The following is a 22081-nucleotide window of genomic DNA, read 5'->3' as shown; positions in this document are numbered from 1 at the left end:
CCATATATAAGAAGTTCTCCATCAAGACTACTTTTGCAACAACTAGGGGCTGGTTTGAATTTCTAGGGATCATTATTAAAATACTTGTACAAGCCACAGTGCAGAAGCCTAGGAAAATTAAGCTAATCCCTCTGGTGCTCAATAATATAATTTTCTCTACCTGCAAACATGAAACAGTTGTCACAGCAGATGACATTTTAATGAAGGGAGATTACCCTGTTACCTAAGGTGCTTCTCCCCACGTACCACCAACCCCCCCCCCCCCCCAGCGTATAGCACTCCACAAGTGCAGAGTGTACCTTTTTTTTTCCACAGCCTTCTCCTTTGGAGAGAGAAACAAGTGGGGAGAGTAACACCTCATTCTCAGTGTGGGATTGACATATCCAGATGCTCTAGGACCTTCTGCCAGATGTCAGGCTCCTCCTTTGAGCTCCTGGGGAGTTTGCTGTGGGAGAGAGGTGTTTCTGATCCTCTAGCCTGCTCTAAGGGCCACTCTGCTTTATGAGGGGGGTGCGGTTTCCTGCCCTACTGGTTCTACAGACCTACAGGTTTGCTAAGGGTTTCTGTTACTGATTTCCGTTAGCTAATACCGTCTTAGATAAATGTGGCTCCTGAGCAGACCTGTTGCCTTAGATGAGAGTGACTGTTTATCCCAGGGATAGATAGGCTTGCTTATATTTTCAGTCTTCTGTACACCATCACAGTGTGAAAACTTAAACATAAATGCTTCCTACAGATAATAAAACAACCAAATACCAGAGACTGTCTGCCGTTTCTGGTGGTTTCCCTTCCCTCTGCAGTTCTTGGGGCAGCAGTGTGCCTTCAGCCCTCCAGCTTCCAACTGGTTGGACTTCTACAGGTCATAGATACACTCTCTATATAATGTTGCATCCTTTTCTAATTTTGTTTCAGCTTTCTAAATGCCCATCCTCTCTTTCAGAGCTCCTCATTTCTCTCTGATTTCATTAGTGTTGCATCCCATTTTCTAATCACCTAACCCTTCCTGCTTCTATGTCTTTCTTTCACTGTTACTTCCTCAAATAGGAATGTTCTTGCTTTAACTTGAAAGCACTTTAGATTGATGTCCTTGATTTAATCTACCACACCTCATTTCAGCTTAACACAGGGTTATAGAGCTTTTACTCCCCTTCTGCAAAATTGTTCTTTTCTACACTTTAACATACTTATATTTTTTCCATCTCACTTTATCTACTGTCCCTTCCATGAAACTATGGATTTACAGCAAAATTGATATTTTCCTTTTTCAGAAAGCATCATCTTTCTGAAGAAAATTTGATGGATCCAAGCATGTACATGGCAAAAAAACAAACAAACAAAAATCCAAACCCCAACACATTAATAAAATCCTTCTGTATATTTTTCAGCTTTTCAGCAAAGTCCACCAGTTCAAATTCCTTAGCCTAGCCATCTGTCATAATAGGCTGAAGCATTTCTCATAATAGTTTTATCATATTGTCTCCCTGCTGTCCTCTCTATTATCAAATTCTACTTTCACTCTCAGCTTGAAGCTAAAGAAATTTCCTTGACTTCTGTGGAATAATGTTTGGTTGGTTGTTTGCATTTGGTTTTTGTTGTGGGGTGTTTTTTTTTTTGTTGGTTTTTTTTTCTTAAGTTAAATCTGTCTCATTGTCTTTTTCAATTTTGGATAATTTCATTTTTTTTTTTTAGTACAAAAAATATCCTACATTTTATGACTTCATAATTCTTTACCATAAAGCATTCTTCTATACACACAATGTTATTGTTTCCTTTCCCCATCACTTTTAATCTTTTGTTGTTTTCTAAGTCACATCATTTCCTGAATTATTTTTCTTTGGACCCGTTCCAGAACTGTTATTAATTGCTTCCTTTCTATTCACAGAGTAGGATAAAGCCATTAGCTGTGTTTCTGCTCTGCTTCTCTTTTTCTAGAAATGAAGCACAACAGTTCAGCTCACTTTTGAGCCAGCCATCTATTTATCTTTCAAACAGAAGAATCTGCAAGACTACAGATCTGAGTCTAGACATACTGCAAAATACCACAATGACTTAGAGAGTTAAAATTATATGAGTGTAGTTAAATCTCATTAGCTAGATCTGATTTCCAGGTACTCAGATAACAGGCTTGAAATCTGGATTCTAAGTTAGTGGAAATTCTGGCACTGACTTCAGTGGGCTTTATGGACCTCTCTAGTTAGCTGTGATTTTGCTCCTGCATGGTCTGTGTAGTATATTACAGGGAGAACGTCACGGTAAGCTAAACATTGCATAAGTAAATTAACTTCAGGTGAAGTACTCAAAAGTCTTTTGCACTGATTCCTTTTATATTGACTCTATGCATTAACATTCTTGTTTTTCTTTAATATGTGCAGACAAAATGCATTCTGATGAAATTCTGCTAACTATAATCCACTTATATAGTGATCACAAAAGTAATAAGAATAATTTAAAAAGTCATAAACAGTGCATTTTTGCTGTTAAAATACTTTGTATTTCATTTCAGAATTTGAACAGACAATAGTGATATTAAGGCAACAGAACTTTCCCTAAATTATACCTTTTATGAAGAAATAAACATTCATTTTTCAATACCTTGTCTATTTGTTTCTCATTTTGTACTACAGTTAATATGCTTACTTGAAAAGGTAAAACTTATTTTCTATTTAAATGTTTTAAACTGTTTAATCTCCAAAATCTTCATGTGAGTCATAGCATATACAAATTGTATCCAGCTGTAAGCAGATGTTCTAAAGAGAGATTTCTCAGGGGTAACCTGAGAAAAAGCTTCAGTTTTTCTGACAGTATTCAAACTGATAGATATCTCTAATATGTATATTATAGATTTTCTTTTTTCAATAGATATGTGTACACACACGTAGGAAGCCAGTTTGCTTATGCATATGCATATACACAAACAGCACACACACAATTATGATATATTACCTGGTATATGTCCACTGTGTCCTCTATTTTATGTCAATTTAAAAAAAAAACAACTTTTTTTTTTGTCTTTCATTACCATTTCAAGAAATATAATGAGTTTTGTCCTTTTCCATCTTTCTTCTTCTCAAAGCAGAATACTGAGTGCTGATGACTTTTTACTTAAGTTCATTGCATGTCTCCAAACTCTCATAGGGACAATTTTGTGAAAAGTTCAATATTTTCAATGACTTAACTTCTGTGCGAAAGAAGGAGAAAAAAAAAAAACAAAACAAAAATAAAACCCAAGGACTGACATAACTATTTTAGGTTATCTGTCCATCTCTCTTGAGTTTCTTATTAATAGTTTAATATGGCAAAGTGATGCAGAATGAGACCAACCATGGTATATGTGATATTTGAAAGAAAGGCCTCTGAACCTAACCTACATTCCAAGAATTGCTTGAGGATGAATGTTTCCCTTTTTATATTTTAATAAAACCTTCCTTGAAAAAGAAAATAATGTTCTTTTGTAATTCGGGTGTCATTAGTATTACGCATAAATCTGGTTTCATCTCATCTCATTTCACTTTACATGGCTCAGAAATCTAAGTTATGAGTCTTCTTCATCTTTCTTTAATCAATGAGAAGAGGTAAGGTTTTGCTTCACTGTTTCCCAAGGAAATTTGGGGAATTAAAATACTAATTTAGGTACTTAAAGCCACTAAAACGTCAAAGGATGGATCTGAATTGCCTTGCTTATATCACAGATCTTCATCCTAAAGCTAGCTCACAGATACAGAGGTGCTCCTCATTACTAAGGCTTTTTGTACTTCTGATAAGAAAAAATTACTGTTCAGTCTGTAAACCTGAGTTCGGTGAACCTTGATGATGTTGCTTGTCGCTATTGTTATTTCAGCATCGCTCCTTACTTCTTTTTCTTAAGAATCAAATTACAGTTGGTCCAAAACCATAACAACTTGAAAAGCAAGTCCTTTGCAGTCACCAGGCTGCTGAGAGACATTCCTCTTCATGGTGGATTTTTAAAGTCCTCTTTATTAGAGATAGAGTTCCTTATGTCCCATTTCATTGTGCAATGGGTACATGGAGTTCAGCGTTACAAGGCTAGACAGAAAAGCTGGCTAGGTCTACCTGGCAGACCTTCATTCTTTTTCTCTTGAAATTGGCTCTTTGCAAACTCATTACTGAATACTAAATGTCATAAAACTCTAAGTGAGCCAACCAATATGGTTTTGGAAAATCAAGATGACGGTATTACAGTACCTCATATTGCACTTTTCTTTTTTTCTTTCATAAAATCTAATAAAAGAACAGTTGCTGTACTAAAAGTGCTTTACCTTGGAATTACATAGCAGTAGAATGTCTTAAAAACAATGTTCTCTAGCTGTTGATTGGTGAACAGAAAGAATCTCTTTTTCAATAGTATAGTATAAACTGTCCAGCTAGGCACACTTTAAGTTGTTTGGATAACAGGGCTTTTAGTTAGGAAATTATATTCAGGTGATTATAACAATGCAATATGTTCTTTGTGAGTCTAAAATCATAAAATCATAGAATGGCTTGGGTCTGAAGGGACCTTAAAGATCACCTAGTTCCAACACCCTGGCACTCCAGAGAGACCTCCTAGTAGACCAGGTTGCTAAAAATCCCATCCAGCTGCCCTTGAGCACTTCAGGGATGGGGCAGCCAGAACTTCTCTGGGCAAACTGTCAAACAGTCCTGTCTCTGCCAGGCTGAATCTATACTTTATAACATGAAGAAAAGGTTAGAACTGTTATTTCAGGTTAAATTTGTCTATTTGGAATCTTAAAAAAGAGTATTTGTCCCAAATATACTGAATGGTTGATTGAAGAAAATGTGTATAGTGTATATGCTAATACTGTGCTTGTATGTACTTATATAGTCTTGAATTTGCCTGCATTTCTGACTCTCTATTGAGTTGGACAGACTTAATATAACTGTATTAGGGATATTATTTGTGGACAGTCACACCAATTTGCATTAAATCAGTACTTAAAAGAAACCCTTTAACTGCTATCCAGAGCTGAAAAAAAAACACTTGAGAAACACATTCCTAGTAACCTAAAAATACTGGATGGAACAACCACAAGTGTCTTTGGAACGAGAGTATTTTCAAAAAGTGAATATGCAGTCATTCTCTTCCTGACACTGCCTGAAAAACATTGACAAAGATATACTGCCTTTAACTTGAGCAGAAGAATTCAGTGAAGTTTTCAGTTTGGTTTTGTGCTTGTATGCGTGTGTTGAGAGAGTTTTCTTTAATTATAAGCATTCTCAAACCATGTAGAAATTCTGGTGTTTTCAGACATGTAGAATTAGCCACTGAGTCCCCTTTGATGACACAGTTCACAGGGGCCTGCTTCAGTGGAGGAAACTGGAAGCCAGATAAAATTCTCAGCTGCAGCCTTGGCTGCCATAATTGTTTTCTCTTTTTCTGCTGCCTGGAGCAGTTTTATTACCTGAAGATAGGAAAAAGTACTACTAGAGGTTCATCCTCTAATTTAAAGATAGATATATAAGAGTTTGAGAATATCCCCTTACAGCTATTCTCAACTTTTATGAAGAGAACGTAGAAGGAAGCTGTTAAGGTCATCATAGAGTTTTATTCCCTTAGAGCTTCTTGCTTTGTGCTCTAAGATGCTTGATCTCAAACAGAGGATTTTACACCCTGACTTTGAAGATCCCCTGGTTTATTTTGTAGCAGGTGTTTTATAGGGTTAAGATAGTTCAAAAATCCCATTAAAAGTAAATGAGTAAATGGTGCGGGTAGCACTCCCAAACTGTATGATGATGAAAATTCTCTACATGACTGTAATATGTGGATTGTGTCTTGTTGCACTGAGAAGAACAAAGTTTTTCTTCTGGCTGCTAGATGATTTATGGTGACTTTAATTTTTTTGTTGTTTCATTTTTTCAGCTCTCATTTGCAGCAACAACCCCAGAGTTGGCTGATAAGAAAAAATATCCTTATTTCTTCCGGACAGTGCCATCTGATAATGCAGTGAATCCAGCAATCTTGAAGTTACTCAAATATTATCAGTGGAAGAGAGTAGGAACTTTAACTCAGGATGTACAAAGGTTCTCTGAGGTAAGATTTGCATAATTTCCACTATACAAAGAGAGCTACTAATATCAGACTTCCAAGGAACTAGTTTCTTTGTTGATGGCAATTAAGTAAAAAGAAACAGACACACTGTTTCAGTGGTGTTTGGCTTTGTCTTACTCATTCACATTCACTGTTCTGAATACACTTAATTCCCTTCTGGGGAATATTTGACTGTCTGTAATAAAAATTACCCATGCTTTTCCTTGTCTGTTTTCCAACACTCAAGATTATTGCACTTAAGTGCAAAATAATCATGTTTTTTTTGGTAGCAAAGTTTTCTTTATGCTCTGTGACTTGCCAAAGTGTATGATTTTGAAGGAGTCTTGTATCCTGACATTAGTTCACTTAAAAGAGAGAATGAGTTTAATTTCATCGTGTTCCTTTTGCTCTCTGATATATTGTAAGCATCAGTCTGAACACTGAGGAACAAATTCTGGTAAGTCTATGGCTGAAAATATTGGAGGAGTTTACTGAGAGAGAAATGACTGAAGCCCCCAGAATTGATAAGACCAAATACCATGTACCCTCCAAATATTCTGAGTTTGACCCTGAGCAACATTTTGATCATAGAAATGACAATAATGTATGGGCCAAATGCTTTAAGCATGTTTTTAACAATGGAATACTTAAAGATCCTAGAAGTAATTAAATGGAGCAAGACAAGGGAAAGAGTTTTGCTTCTCTATCCATTAATGGACTAACTAGTAGAAGCCTACCAGTTTCTCGGTTGTATGTTTTGGTTTTTAGGTTTTTTTTTGTTTGTTTGTTTGTTGGTGGGTTTTGTTTTGTTTTTCTTAGCATTCATTAAAAAAGATGGCTGAGTTCTGAAGACTGGCATAATTAAACTAGTGAAGAGGGATAAGAACAGGTTGCCAATTGCTTAGATGAGCAAGATATTTTCAAATCATCTGGCAGAATTAGTTTGTTATAACATACTTAAGAAATCTTGGAGCCTTCCCTTATGAGCTTTGAGAATTAAAGGACAAAAAGAAGGTGAATTGCAGGGGGAAGGAAGAAAGCTTTGTGTCTGTCTTTCCAAAAAACACATAAAGACCAAGGGAATTATAGACCAGTCAAGATAAATTTAATTCCTGGAAAGACATTTGGGCAGATAATCTATTTGGAATCACCCAGAAGACAAAAAGGTGCTAAGCAGTGGCCAAAACTGATTTGTCAAGAATAAATCACGTATAGCAATCTGATTTCCCTCTATGACAAGATAACAGGTTTCAAAGAGATGGCATAGGTGATAAGTGTGAAGTTTTATGACTTATAAAAATGTTAAAGGTATTCCTAAAGAAAAGTAAGGAAACTTAATATTGAAGAAGATTCTGTAAGAGCAGTCTCTAACCAATCTTTCTGCCACCAAGGTTGACTGACATGAGATATGTTGAATATTAGTTTTTAAAACATGCTGAAGGAAAAAGTCACCCAAAACTATGACATGTTTTATCTTTCTTTGTCTTGGAATTATAATTTCAAAGAATAGTTATCAGGGGTTTGCTGTCGAACAAGAAGGATGAGATGCTGTCATGAGGTTTTCTCTAGAAAGATGAGGTTTTCTTTAGATACTGGGATAGAGAAAATGTTTATTAAATCTGCAGTTGATACCTAGCAGGGAAAAGCTTCAAGCACTTTGCAGAGGACAGGGTTAGGTTTGAGGATGATCTTGAAAAGTAGAGACAGGTTTCAATATAAATAATATGCTAAGTGAAAAAGTGCAACATGTCTATCTAGGCAGCACATCTCCAGAGAAACATATGAGAAGCAATACAATGAACCACAAACTGTACGGGTCAAGAAGTTCAAGCTGTTTGACCTACTGTAGATAGTAGAAAGAAAGTGGGTCTCATTTCACCACCCCTGATATAATGAAATATTGACACTTAAGATACACAGAATAAATGTTAACAATAATTAATGCTTATTAGATGTACTTTGGAATATCAGGTCTAGTGTCATCTTTGAGAATGAATTAGATTAGAGATGTCTATAAGAAAATTAGTAATCTAGAAACATGTTTATGCAAAAGATTAAATGTGGGAAACAGTGGAATAGACTGGATAGGTTGTTGAACATCATGTAGGGTTTGCTAAGATAAAACTAAACAAATGCAACATAGGAATTTGCGGTTTGCCTTTGGGACAGGATGGACTTCATGTCTGTCAGAGTCACAAGAAATGTTAAAACTGCAGCTTTCGAGGATTTGCTAGAGTAATACACTTCATTTCAAAGTCTTTCAATTTCTCTTGAAATGTAAGCAACCTTCTGTGTCAGACTGCAAACTCAATTTAGTGTGATTCATTAAAGCTTTCAGGTAATGAAAGATCTAGTTGAAACTTCCTTGAAATCAGGTGATTTTTATAGAGTGTTTTGAATCCTGGGCCTTTGAAATTATTACAGCTCCATCCTTCCTTTTTCAGCTCCATGCAGAGTTTATCCATTCCATGTGAAAGCACAGGAAAAACTGGAGGAAATAATTGTCTGTCTAGGAGCAGTCAGGGATGGGAGCCACCAGCAGTGGAGCGGCACGTGTGATGGCTGGGCAGATGGCCCAGCTTCACTGCAAGGGGGAAAAGCAGGCCCAGAGTTCGAGGCCAGGCTCAGACAAGGGTGCAGATTGTGAGGCAAGTAAGTCCATGGCAATGAGGCAGGTCCAAGGCCAAGCAGGGAAATCATTTCACAGGTCAGGTTCAGGTCTAGTGATAGCTGGGCAGGTCCATGGCAGAGACTGAAGATACAGGACTAAAGGCATGGGTGTAAGTTCCACACAGAAAGACTGTATCAGTTTGACAGATCTCTGTCTTAATTTCCTCCAGATGTCCTTCCACCTAAACACATGTGCACATAGATACTGCTTTCTTCGAGAAAACTTCATATCCATAGAGTGTAGTCAACAAGAACTCCAATTGCATCCTTTAGCTGCCATCTAACTTTTGTTGTTCCTGGGGCTGATCACTTTTTTTTCTTTAGCTGGATCACTGTATCCTGTCTCTCTGCATTTTTTACTAGAATCTTATATGCTGATAATTAAAGCTCACCTAACTTGTCTGCAAGCTGTCTACCTCTGAAAGTCATAAAGCTGTTTCTTTGGTTTACCTTGCTTTGTAATGTGACAGTTGCCTCAATTGCTTAGATTATCATTCTTATTCCAATTTATCTCTGGAGCCAAAAATATCAAAGAATTTCTTGCTTCTATTTTAGCCATTTCCCTTGGGAACCCTTCCTGCAGAGACTTTGTGTTATCACAATCACACATTTCCTTTTACTTGGTGGAAAAACCTCTTTCTTATAAAAAAAAAATGTTATATCTTCCTTATTCTCCACGTAACTGAGGAAGACAAAATATGTGTAGAGAGAATGGAGAAGTTTATGCCAGCATGCTTTCAGTTCTTATAGCACAGAGACAGTATATATATATGATACTGATACCTATGTATCTCTATATCTGATATATTGAAGGTTCCTTTCTTGGGAGAATCCCAAGGATTATGGCTTTTCAAGTGACCTGAAATCAATGGTCTCTTCTACTGGATTATTTTTTAAATTGTATAAGTCATCCTGGTATAAGGATAATATACATCCTGTTACTTAATGAGGACAAATTCATGCCTATTGTGCTCCTGTGTCCTATATTTTGTGTCTTGCCGTGCTCTATTCTCATCCTCTGGGAGAAGATTCTGTTTCAAAGGTTAATTCTGTGGCAAAGATTTGTTAATGAGGTTACAAAATATTTTCATGATTTTCAGCTTTAAGTATTTGCTATGGTATGTAATCATAGGATGATTTAGTTCGGAAGAGACCTCAGGAGGTTGCCTGGTCCAACCTGCTGCTCAAAGCAAGGCTAGCTTTAATATTTGTCATCCCTGAAGAATTATAGCTGTCGCATACACAGTTCTTGGAAAAGTCCTGACCATGTCCTGTTTCTAGTTCCCTGATGAACTTTCAGCTGGTTGGAAATTATGCAGCAACCAGTATGTCCAGTTTTGTTGCTGTCTAGTGCTACCTGTTTGGGATTGTAGTTTGACTTAGACAAAACAAGTAATACTCCTGTTGTGTTTAATGTTTCAGTGGGAAGAGTCATGAAAACAGTCATACTTAACTGTCAGTAACTCAAAATTGTTGGGAGTCACCAGTATTATAGAAGATGTGAAGGCTTCAAAATATGACCATGAAACAGAAAATTGCATAATTATTTACTGTTTTTCAGATAATGCTATATTTATTAATTAGTAATTCTAGTTTGCCTTCAGTATTTTACTGCTCTTTTCTGCACATTGCTTATTTATTTATGCACATTTTTTTTGTTCATGGTTTGCTTCAGCCTGAAGGTTGACACTTGATTTCACTGGTACAAGAGGGATTCTGGCTTCCCTGTTTTGATAGGACACTTCCTCTAGGCAGACTTCAGTTTCTTTTTGCTCCCTGTCGCACTAAAACTCAGTGAAACTGCATTTTTGCCTCATATTTGGTGGCATATTTATGCTATTTCTAGATTTTTAAAAATATGTATTTCCCTCCCACTGGGTATCTTGTCTGGGATTGTTTTTAAAACAAGTTAAATTCTGATCGTCTCAAGTGACTCTTTGTTTTTCTCTACTTCTTAATAGTTATCTCTCTGTGTGATTTCTCTGCTTCTTCCTGGAAATATTGAGAACTCCTAATGCAATTTTATCAGTGTAGGTGGCATTTCAAAAAGACAGAAGAAATGAGAAGTGTGCAGTAAGCTAATGAAATAGATTAACAGTATAAAAAATAAAAGATAAAATTTTCTCTCTTGTGACTCTGATGATCTTTATTGAGTTTAATAACCTAAAAATACCTTGGTGACAAAAACTAAAGAGAAAAACCCTTGTAAGTGGACAAAATAACACTTTTTCTGGCTGACATGATTAACACTCAGGATTTCTTGAGGTTGTGCTGCATTTTGTGCACCGACATCTACTTCAAAATCAGCAGGTCCTCGGGGTCCTTTTTACCCATGTTAAAAGCATTTAGCACCTATAAATTCCAATTCTCATCCCAGAAAAATGTAATACTGAAAAAAATAAAATTGTTCCAAAGAAAAGCAGCTAGTAAACAAGCTTTCTCAGCATAGTATATGTCTATACCTGTAGAGAAAGCAGGGTAGAGATCTTACTAATCTAGAATCACAGAATGGTTTGAGTTGGAAAGGACCTTAAGATCATCTAGTTCCAGCCCCCCTGCCATGGACAGGGATATCTCACAGTAAACCATGTCACCCAAAGCTGTGTCCAACCCGGCCTTGAACACCATTCCAGTGTCCCACCACCCACACAGTAACGAGCTTCTTCCTTATACCTAACCTTAACTTCCCCTGTTTAAGTTTGAGCCTGTTACCTCTTGTCCTATCACTACAGTTCCTGATGAAGTTTGCTTATTGTATCTTTGTTCTCTCTCTTTGGAGTCTGTGAACTAGGATCTGAGTTAGCAGTCAATTCAATGGATAAGCAGATGGAGTGAGAGATTTACTGAGGGTTTGGGAGAGATTAGGCAGGGAAAAGAAATACAATGTCTGGTGACCTGTCAAATTTCAGCCAGAAAATGACCAGTGCTTGATGGCTGTAGGTATACATTATATAATCTTAGAATCAGCTAGGTTGGAAAAGACCTATAAGATCATCAAGTCCAACCATTACCCCAGGACTGACAAGGCCACCACTAAACCATGTCACTAAGGGCCTCATCTACAAGGTTTTTGAATGCTTCCAGGGTGGTGACTCCACCACTGCCCTGGGCAGACTTCCAAGGTGTGATTACACACTGACTTCTCAGGCTTGGATTCTGAGAAAAGACAGAAGAACAGAGATTTGCACTCTCCATTGCAGTTGCGAACATGTATTAATGCAGCAAGAAAAATGGTACTTTTTCTTCAAGAATGATCTTGGAAGGATCAAATTTACCAGATAACAGCAATATTTAAGCTGGAAGCTCTGCGCAGAGCCCAGTGATTTAATCCTAGAAGGAGCCCTGCACCTTCGTTTATGAGAGCAGAAAAGCAGAAAAGAGAGGCAAAAAATAACGCATATGAGAGATAGGAGGTAGTAAAAGAAAAAATATGGGAAAATACATGGAGAGAAAAGAATGAGAGAAGGAAAACTGAGACATTACAATGGTAATTGCTTAACTGTAGAACTTTCTCAAACTATCTTTTCTTACTGTCTCTTACTTTTTCAACATGTGTCTTCCTCCTGTACCCTATCCATATTTTTGCTTGTTTTCTGTATCATTTCATTCCTTCCACAGCACCTTTCAGATTCCTTTTACTGGTTCATGTTTGTCTCTAAAGGAAATGAAATTTTTTACCAGATCTTTCCTTTCCTGGTCCCATCCAGGAATTTCTCCCACCTTCTTGTGCTCAGCTGCTTTTGGGGAAAGAGCAGTCTTTTCCTAACATAGACTGCTATAGTCAGGGCAAAATAAACAGGTAACTTCTGCCCAGTTTGTGAGGCAAAAGTTGTAAATTTTGTCATCATTACTGGATAGTTATTGACATAGTCTATTCTTCTCATGTGTGTAGGGTGCTTGAGATGCCTTGATACGACCTGAAATATCCTTTAAGCATTTGTTGAAATATATACTATATTAAACACAGAGGTTTCTTATTTTTCTTTTGCTGTTTTAAAAGAAAAACAAAAGCAAATTTTCAGCAAGCTTGGATATATACTTCAAAGCTGTGAACTACTGATGTAAAAAGTGGGATCTCTGCAGGGCTGGAAATATCTTTTCCCTAAGGAAAGGGTTTAAGAAAAGACATCACAGTCAACCTTCTTGGACTTCAAATCTAGAAATGTAGGAGAGCATATGATGTAGTGTCACACAGTCACAATTCTGCCTTCCTTTCATGTTAATAATTCACTCTATAGAAAAAGAAGAAAGGGTCCAAGATGAGGATTAACACTACTCTTCTAAGGAATTTTCACATATTCACAGTCATCCCCTGAATATGTATCTGTTGTGTCATTAATGCAATGCCATTTGTCCCCTGATTATCTTTGCTACAGTGTTGTACTGGGGATCTTTAGTGAAACAGTGGTGTGAATCACTCTGTAGCATATGTCTCAGGCTGACAGCCTCCCAGAGAAGTAAGAATTTAAGCTGTTGACATCTGGCCACTCTTTTGTTCATTTGTGTGGAGCAGGCAGATTGATGTGCATACAGTTAGGCTTCCAGTGCAGTTTCATATTTTATTTACTCCACTTTTACTGCAGACTGCTGATGAAAGGGGCAGTCCTCCCCCTGCAACTGCCCACCCAAGTTTCTGCCTTCTTTGTTGCACGTGATCTTAGCAGTCATTCCACTGTGTCATGAATCAGCTCATCTGTCCAAAGCTAATCTTCCATTTGAAGGGTGACTCAGGCTCTGTGGTTATAGCTTTCCTTGCAGTTCTCATATCCTTTGGAAAAGAAGGAACTTTCTTGGAGACTTACTGGATATCTCTCAACGTGCAAAGTGCAGATTTTGCATTGTGAGAGTGTGAAAGCCGTTATGCAAACAGTTTTTTTTTTTGTTTTGAGATGTTTGTTCACCTCCAAGAGGGAGTGGGGCATGTAGTGGATCTAGGCATTTCTGCTTGCCAGGAAACGGTGTTTATGTTTGTATGGTGAATTCTTTTTCTATTTTGCAAAAATTGTGACAATGTAATGGAAATTAAATAGGGAGAAGTTGTCAAAGTTACAGTGGGACTTCTAGAGGGTTTGAACACTACTAAGTACTAGGTTTAACATGTTTCTGAGTTCTGATAAATATCTAGAGGCCGTGAGATTATGAGAAAGTCATACGATTATAGGACAGGAAATGGGGAGAAAGCAGAGAGATAGAACTTTAGGTTTGTCCATCTGTATAAGAAATGGTGTGTGCACATTCAGCTACAGAGTAGGGGTTCATTTGTAGGTGAGAAGTGTCCTAAACCATTGAACAAAATGTCTTTTCCCTGAGAGAGAATACTTTTTTGAGAGTTGTGACCTGGTAAATTTAATGGCATTACTTATTGCTACCCCTTACTTAAGAATTTTTGTTTGCCATTGGCATATTCTGAGCTTGTTTGATGCCAGTGACTAGCACAAGAGTAGTGGAGTACATGAAAATTACTTTCTAAACAATTATATAGTTTGGAAAACAGCTCCAAATCATGGTGAACAAAAATCATCCTTGTTGCAGATCAGTAGAATAATTTGAGCTACTAACCTGTATCAAAACTTTTAGAAATACAGGACACATCAACTGGGTATTTCCCTTTACCAAATCTCATGGCTTAGATCTTTACCAAAAAAGTCCCTCAAAATTCACAGCACAATTCTAATTCCAAGACCCAGAAAAACATTATTTTTCAAGGCAGTTTAAACATACCTATGGATTTTATAGCAGCATTCTGAAATCTCAACTATTACTGTGAAGCACGCTTTCAGGAGTTCAGATAATTCCAGAAAGATTGAAGTTGGAAGTGACCTCTGGGGCTTCCTAGGATTTACCTGATGATCCTGGACCTTGTCTCCAGAGCAGCCCAAAGTGAAGCCCATGACTGCTGCACAGACTGCTCTATCTGTATGGGGTGCAGGAATAACAAAGTCTAGAAGGAAAGACCAATCATTTTCAGTGTATTAATTCATTACTTTGAGGAGAGCAATTTATAAACTTGTAGATGACAAAGGGAATAAAGGAATTCCCATAACAAGAAGAAGCAGATCATCGTAAAGGGTACCTGGTTTGATTTTTTTTTAACTTAAATCAGAAAATGAAGTGTAGAGCTTCACATGTGATAGGTCTTTACATGTGGTATGCTTCCTAGAATTTCGAGGATTTTAATTTAACAGATCCCAGCTGCTGCAGGATCTTAAGACATCGTTGGTTCTTTCAGATTCTCTCACTTTTAAACTCTTTTGGAAAATTATAGCTATAGCCTTTAATATTTTATTACAGATTTAAGTTTTGGTTCTGGAAAGTGTTTTAGAGCCTGCAGCATATGAAGAGACTTCCCTTGTGTGGATTATCTTAATCTATGTATCAACTGTTTGGTTGTCTGAGGCAATCCCTTTCAGTGATAAATTCTTGTGCATTTTAGATACACCCCATTCTTTATAAGAATCTCCTTTCTTCCCCCCCCAGTCTAATCAAACAGAATTGCAACTATGGGCTCCTTCTACAAGTGAATGTATTTGATTTGTTAATTCAGTGTTCCATCACTTCATGGATGACTGACACATTTAATAAAAATATATTTATTTCTTTTTGTTAGAAAATGCAGAATTAATCAAACATGATTATTGCAAATGTTAAGATAATAATCATAATTATGATATTGAGATACCCTTTAAATTCATTATAAACAATTTTTTGCTAAATGCCTCTTTTTTTTTTTTAATCCAAATAAGACAAACTACTTAGACATTGTATTAGTATTATATGGCTGAATGAATGCATGAGTTCTTCCAGCGCACCCATTTCTAAACTGACTGAAGTCAACACAGCTAAAGAGAACTTGAGACAACCCTTTCTGTAAATGTCAAAAGCTCAATTGCATACATGTTAAACAGGAGATAAATTCACTAAAAACGTTGTAGTGGCTGTTTTAACTTCATCTCCAGAGCTCTTTGTTGTTGCTGTGACACTAGAGGAAGCTTTAAGGAGACTCATAAAGCTAGGTCTATAAAAGTGCTTAGACTCCTTGTCCCTAGCTTCAAGACCTGTGGAGTTTAGTTGTTCCTCCTTATGCAATTGTTGAAGTACTTTTTGGATACATTCCCAAAATCAGTCAGAGATGACAGCACACAGACCAAGGAACTAGGAAAGGTAGCAAAGACTCAGCACCGAGATTTCCATGTATTATAAATCCTGCCACTTTCCAGGAAGTTAAAGCCTTCCTATGGGCCTATAGAGATGTGGTTCTGTCCATGCAGGATTTGCATCCCTGATTAATTTCCTGGACCCCAAAGAGCTACTGTCTGTATTTCAAATGCAGAGTGGAAGTCAGTCCTGACTCTCAGAGAGCTACTTCTGCAATGATGGCATTTTTTCCTTACCTCCTCTTTCAAGAACACACCAAGGAAGTGGAAATTCTCTTTCTGTTCCCTTCTATTTGGATCTTCTAAAGGGAGGTTGAACTCACATCAGTCCATGACCAGGATGGAGCCCTAATCAGTACAGTGGCAGATACCTGCATCCTTTCCTAGCAGTAACTCCAAGTATTTGAACTACTGTAATAAATGGAGTGCAACCCATTCCAGAAGGGTACAGAGTAGGTGGAAAACAAGGAATGTGTCCAGATACCCTTAAACTGATGCATAACAAGAAATGCTTATATTTTTGCTGCACTGCTTCGAGGGAGGAAGGTGGGTGGTGAATTCCTGTACTTCATTCTGCAAATTACACATGTACTGAAGGGAGGAGGATAACAGAACAGAATTAGATAGTGTTGTAGAGATTGTTTCACTTACAAAACTTTTTTTAAGGTTCAGCCTGTATATAGAGATTGAGCTGGCAGTTGTTTGGATGGTGAGAAATGAGCAGATGTTGGTCTTTCTTCTGCAGACACTGCTCTAGTCATTCCTTAGATATGCACTTAGTAATGTGGCATAAGCAGGAGTGTCTTTACTTTACTTTGTTTGCAGTTTAGAGACATAGTGAAGATTTGTTCTGACACGTTTTGCCTCTCTGATCTAAATAGGGGTTGCTAAGAGAAACAGAAACTGCACCATGAGAGACGAGACGATATATGGCATTATATAGGAGATCCTAACAAGCAGGCCAAAGCTTCCTTAACAATAATCTGTGATCAAGTGAAGCTTGCCAGAGAGAACAAACAGTTATCAAGGACCGGGGGAAGCTGTCAAGCCAGCTCATACCATAGGATACAGTTGCCTTTTCTAACAAGTAAACAAACAAAAGTATTTAGGAATATGCACTACTCCAAGTACATGTATGGGAAAGAGGAGGATGTGGTTTTGCAGTTCTGGGGAGCAGTGCTTGCATGCTGATTGCTGAAACTGCAGCTTCCTACAGAAGCAAGAATCTGTCCATAAAATATCCCTCCTATTCCATATAGAAAAATACTCTCCACTGTTCCTCTTGCCTTCAAGCAAAGGATATGACTAACTGCTCATTTGCAGTTACTAAGAAGCATCAGGTATGTTTTCCCCAGACCTTACTTAGCTTACTTCCCCCCCTTGCTTTATGCTGAACTCTGACTCTCATTATGCCTCCAGCTTGAAAACAACTTCTCTCTGAGATTCTTCTGCCTTTTGAGGTTGTATATAGTAGAGGTATGATCTTCATTTATCTGAAGTGATTTTGTATGTGAGATGCTAATTTTAAACAGAATGGGACTGTAGGATCCAGCTGCAGCAACTTTATCAATGAAAAGTGTATCCTTCCGTATTCTCCAAGTAATTTTTATCATTGCATAGCTTCATCAAGATGTCCACATATCATTTCAAGATGTCTTCTTTTCTGTAAGACTATAAACCAGAAATTTATATCAGTATTAAAATCACTAGTTGGAAGGAAAAGGGAGGAAAATCTGTTTCAAAATGCTTAGAATAAATTACACAAATCTTCATTTTTACTGTAGGGTTTTATATCCAGTCCTGACAATCACAGTAAGAATTCAGAAGAGTCCAGAGACCCCTAGTTTAGTACTGATACAAATTGCCATGCTAATGCAGTGTGTTGCTTGTGGAGTTCACAGCTTTGATATATTTCTTTGGCTATTCCAAAAAATTGTACTCCTTGCAGTATGAGAGATTGTAGCGCTGTCTGCATCACATTGAAATGGTATGCCCTGGAGAAGGAGAGTCGGGGAATATATGAACTACCTTTTGATTAGGGTGTGCTGCTGTGTAGCCTTCAGCTCTTATTTTGCTTTCCAGTCATTTTCCTCACTTTAGCTTTACTTGTTTAATTTCAGCCTATATGATGTTCTGATGTACTAGCACACTAATTTGCCTACAGCCTAGTAAAAATCTCGTTTTGTTGCATCTGTCGGGTCGAATGATTGCAAAAGTGTTTGCTCTTGCACTGGTGGAACAGACAAGTGCTCTGTGTTACCCTTGTCAGCCTTCTGCAGTCCGTCCTGAGGTCTGCCCTCCGACCAGTTTCACTTTGCTTGTCCAGCTTCCTGAAATGAAAAAACATGCTGTTTACTAGGAAGTTTTCTGTGATGGATTTCATCACCCATAGTTTCATGGATGCTTTTGTTTATGTGAATATTAGACACCTCAGGACAAATGCTTGTCAAAGGCAAAAAACAAGAACTTACCAACAACCTTTTGCCTCAAAGCTAGTGTTTTTTAGCTTTTCTCTTCTCCTGGAATTGCTTTTCCTTTGTGCACTTCTACTAGACAAAACTAAAGAAATCCCATCACCTTGACTGCCTTGTTTAGTTTAAATATTGTGTCCTTAAAATGCTTTGCATAACTTGTTGTTTTTTTTCCATATAAAATACTTGTCATCAATTTCTTAATTTTACCTCTGATTGACCCTTTATTTCTCAGGCAAGATTCCTGTATATTTTTGGCCAATACTCTTAGGCAGATAAAGTTACCTTCATAGCCCATGGACACCTCTCACCCCAAGTTGAGGTGTCTCAGTAGAAAAAAACATAGATGATACTGTCCAGATTCATACTGCTTTCCATTGGCTAACTAAAACTACAAACCTACTAACTGCATGGGAGGGAGATAACCCAGAGTTGAATGAGATAATGGCAGGGATGGCTCAAAAGCACACGGTGCAGGGTGACAGGAACAAGAGAGAATTTAGGAATGATAAAGCAGGGTGAAGGAACACCTGACTCAAAAATACACAAATGCATGCAGACTGGGAAACAAGTGGGAAGGACTTGAGCTGCTCATGCAGTTATCAAGCTTTATCAGTGGAATACCTGAGAGATTTTACATGGCTGGTTTGCTGTGTTGGATGGATGCAAGTAAGCTCAACAGGAAACACAGGCAAAGAATGAGGAGGACTGGGCTACCCTCCTGCTGCAGTAGCTTGGACGAAATTGCAGCCTGGCTTTTGGCAAAATCCGAGGAGAGGCCTGTAGGGGTGATACTGTGGTGCAAGTTAAATAAGGCTCACAGATCCTTTGAAGCTATGGTAGAAATTCTGAGTCAATTTAAAATGAAACTGTGGACTAGTACTGAATTCACATTCATTTTCTATTATCAGTATGAAAGACCTTTTTCCTGTAAAATTTAGTGTAAGAATGAAAGATGGACAAGGAAAACCAATGCAAGTATTTGCAAATGTACACAGTATGGATGTTTGCATTTCAATGCAAGGAAAGAAAAAATCTCAGCTGTAGTTAGGCCTATTTGCAAGCTTTTATTTAAGCAAAAAGAAAGCTAAATATGATTGCATGATAAGCAAATGCTAAACTGTATGGGACCTGGGATTTTAAGCATGATCCTAAGAATACATCTGCAGCAAAAAGTAAAAGTTCTCACCTTTCTCTAAGACAGAAAGGACTTTCAAAAAAGATATTTATTGAGGCTGAGGTTCTGTCAACCTCCGTCCCATGGTTTTGGTGCAGTACTTTCTGACTGAATCATTATGCCCTGTATTTTGCAGGAGTTCAGATTGACTGATACATTTCTTTTGGGTGTTAAAATCTTTATATTTTTTCTTTAAAAATCCTGTTTATATACCAGTAGATCTTAATACAATGTTGTGTAGTATAATGTAAAAATCCTTCCCTGAGATTTTATTGCTGAGTATGATACCATATGGTATGGAATATCCCTTCCATCAGTTTGGGTCAGCTGTGTCCTCTACCGACATCTTACCTACTCCTTGGTTACTGACTTTTCTCGGCAAAAGGCAGAAAGAAATCTTTGATACTGTGCAATCACTGTTGAACAATAGCTAAAGCACTAGTGGGTTGTGACTGCTGTTTTATCCACAAATGCAAAGCACTGAGCTACAGAGGCTGCTCTGAAGAAGCTTGACATCATAACTTCATTCTAACTGGACTTGCTATATCATGTTACTGCTTTGTGCTCAGGATTCTGCCAGTGAAATGAAAGTGGTGGTTTTCCATCAGTAGATTTTAAATAGTTAAAAAGACCTTGATATTTTTATTATTGTCCTGGGTTCAGCTGTAGCTATTATCTATGGGTATTTATTCTCATTTGTCAATACAGACACAAAGGTGTAAATAAATGGAGTGCAGATTAGAGAGGGTACCAGGAAGGAGTTCAAAATCCGAAAGCTTGGTTATCTCTCTAGCATGAAATCATTGTTTCATAGTCAAACATTAGGTATTTTCTTGCTTTACTAAGTAAAAATGCTACAGAATCCAATTCATATATGGATAATACTGTAATTTCTCATGAATTCATGCTCAAGAAAACCAGAAGGCTGGGAAATTTACAATGACAGTCTTTGTCATTGTCCTAAGGGATAGTGATACACATTAAAAAATGTGTCTTGTTTCATCTTTAACTTCTAGTCACTATATTTTATGTATTTTTGCCTGCTAGATTAAAGAGATTGGAGACAATTTATCATGTACAGACTGCATCATCATGATTTGGTTCTGTCTTAATCCATCTTAGAAGTCATTTTGTCTCTTACTGTACAGTCTATTTCCAAATTGCAAATCAATCTTATGGTTTTCTTCTCAATTTTGAGGTTTTTGTTCTTGACATTGCTTCTCATTCCAGTGGGAAAACTGGATAGAATTTCTATGTTCAGTCATGGGAGAGGAAGTGTATAGGGACTCTAGGTACTTTAAGCATATGTCTTCTTTTTATAGACATATGCTTTGAAGTGTATGTCTTTTTGCAGGTGGGCACAGATTGCCTTCCATGCATGCTGTCATCCAGATAGATTCTGGCAAACTGAACTTTGCACAGCTAAAGAGTGAGTAGGACTAAGGATCCCACAGAGAGCTGGTCTCCAAAAAGGGGTGTGTGCACCCCAGTGGGTGCACAAGACAATTCATTAGGGTACAGGAAGAAAATAGTTGACATTCCATTTATATTTATTTTTATCTAAAAGATTAAGAATGAATTTAAGCTTTACTAATATTTACTATACAGACTGACGCTCCTGCCTTTAGTCAGTCCATATTTCACACAGTCATGTAGGGTTTATGGGCTGCCTTGAAGAAAGTGTAGGTACTTCACAATGTGGAGGGGTTGACAGTGGCATCCTCACTCACACGTGCCTAATTAAGTAGATTTATGGATCATGTTATCTAGTTTTTACTAAGCTACAAAATGGAGAAGTGGCTTAACAAGATTCCTGCAAAGAAACTGCAGATTGAAGACAATACTGATAATGCCAGTACAAGCAAACAAGAAAATGGCAGAGCTGACACTTCTACTGCTAGTACAAGCTCTTCATCAGCCAAACAATGACAAGCTAACCAGATCTGACATGAATTTGCCTCCCTCCACCTCCCAAAGGCAAACTTATCAAGAAAACTGTTTGAAATATGGATTTATAGCTGTTGTTGGTAATAATGAAGTGTATGTTGTGCCTTAAGACATTAGCTATTGATAATAAATGAATTCATTACTATTAGAAAGACATTTAAAAGTTAAGCATCCAGAACATGAAGACAAACGTCTGCAGTTTTTTCAGTGAAGCTTAAAGTCATGAAATACTCAATCTGAAGTGCCTTACTTAACAGCAAAGAAAATAAAAACACCCCATACTATTGGCACAGCATATATTCTTCCCACTCTGGTAAAAACAGCTGAAATAATAAATGGAGAACAACACTGTGACAAACTGAAGTCCATTCTTTTGTCAGTAAATACCGTTGGAAGATGCACAGAAAAGTTAGAGTTGAAGAAACAGATATTAGAACAAGTCATGCAGTGGAGAAGATTTAATGCAGCTAGGTGAAAGTACAGATGTTTCCATATCTCTCAGCTTACAGCGTTTGCTGAATTCTGCTTCAATAATGAATCAGGTAAAAAAGTACTTTTTTTTGTGAGCCACTGAAGGAAAAATGTACTGCAGAATGTATATTCTTCACAAAAATGA

The 22081-nt window shown here is 37.3% G+C and overlaps 1 protein-coding gene across 3 annotated transcripts in view; it reads left to right on the top strand.

Moving 5' to 3' along the window:
- GABBR2 (gamma-aminobutyric acid type B receptor subunit 2) overlaps positions 1 to 22081 on the top strand; it is a 445208-nt gene that overhangs the window by 165255 nt on the left and 257872 nt on the right. For all 3 annotated transcript variants that reach the window (XM_061449004.1, XM_061449005.1, XM_061449006.1), the window contains one exon: positions 5879 to 6049. In XM_061449004.1, coding sequence (XP_061304988.1) covers positions 5879 to 6049 — 171 coding nt within the window. The remainder of the gene's footprint in view (positions 1 to 5878; positions 6050 to 22081) is intronic.

The sequence above is a fragment of the Pezoporus flaviventris genome, unplaced genomic scaffold (assembly GCF_033815535.1).
Source record: "Pezoporus flaviventris isolate CSIRO_AGI_PZ_B2104156 unplaced genomic scaffold, CSIRO_AGI_Pfla_v1 ptg000007l, whole genome shotgun sequence".
Taxonomy (NCBI): Eukaryota; Metazoa; Chordata; class Aves; order Psittaciformes; family Psittacidae; genus Pezoporus; species Pezoporus flaviventris.
The sequence above is the reverse complement of the archived record's forward strand: the minus strand, read 5'-3'. Positions and strand labels throughout refer to the sequence as shown.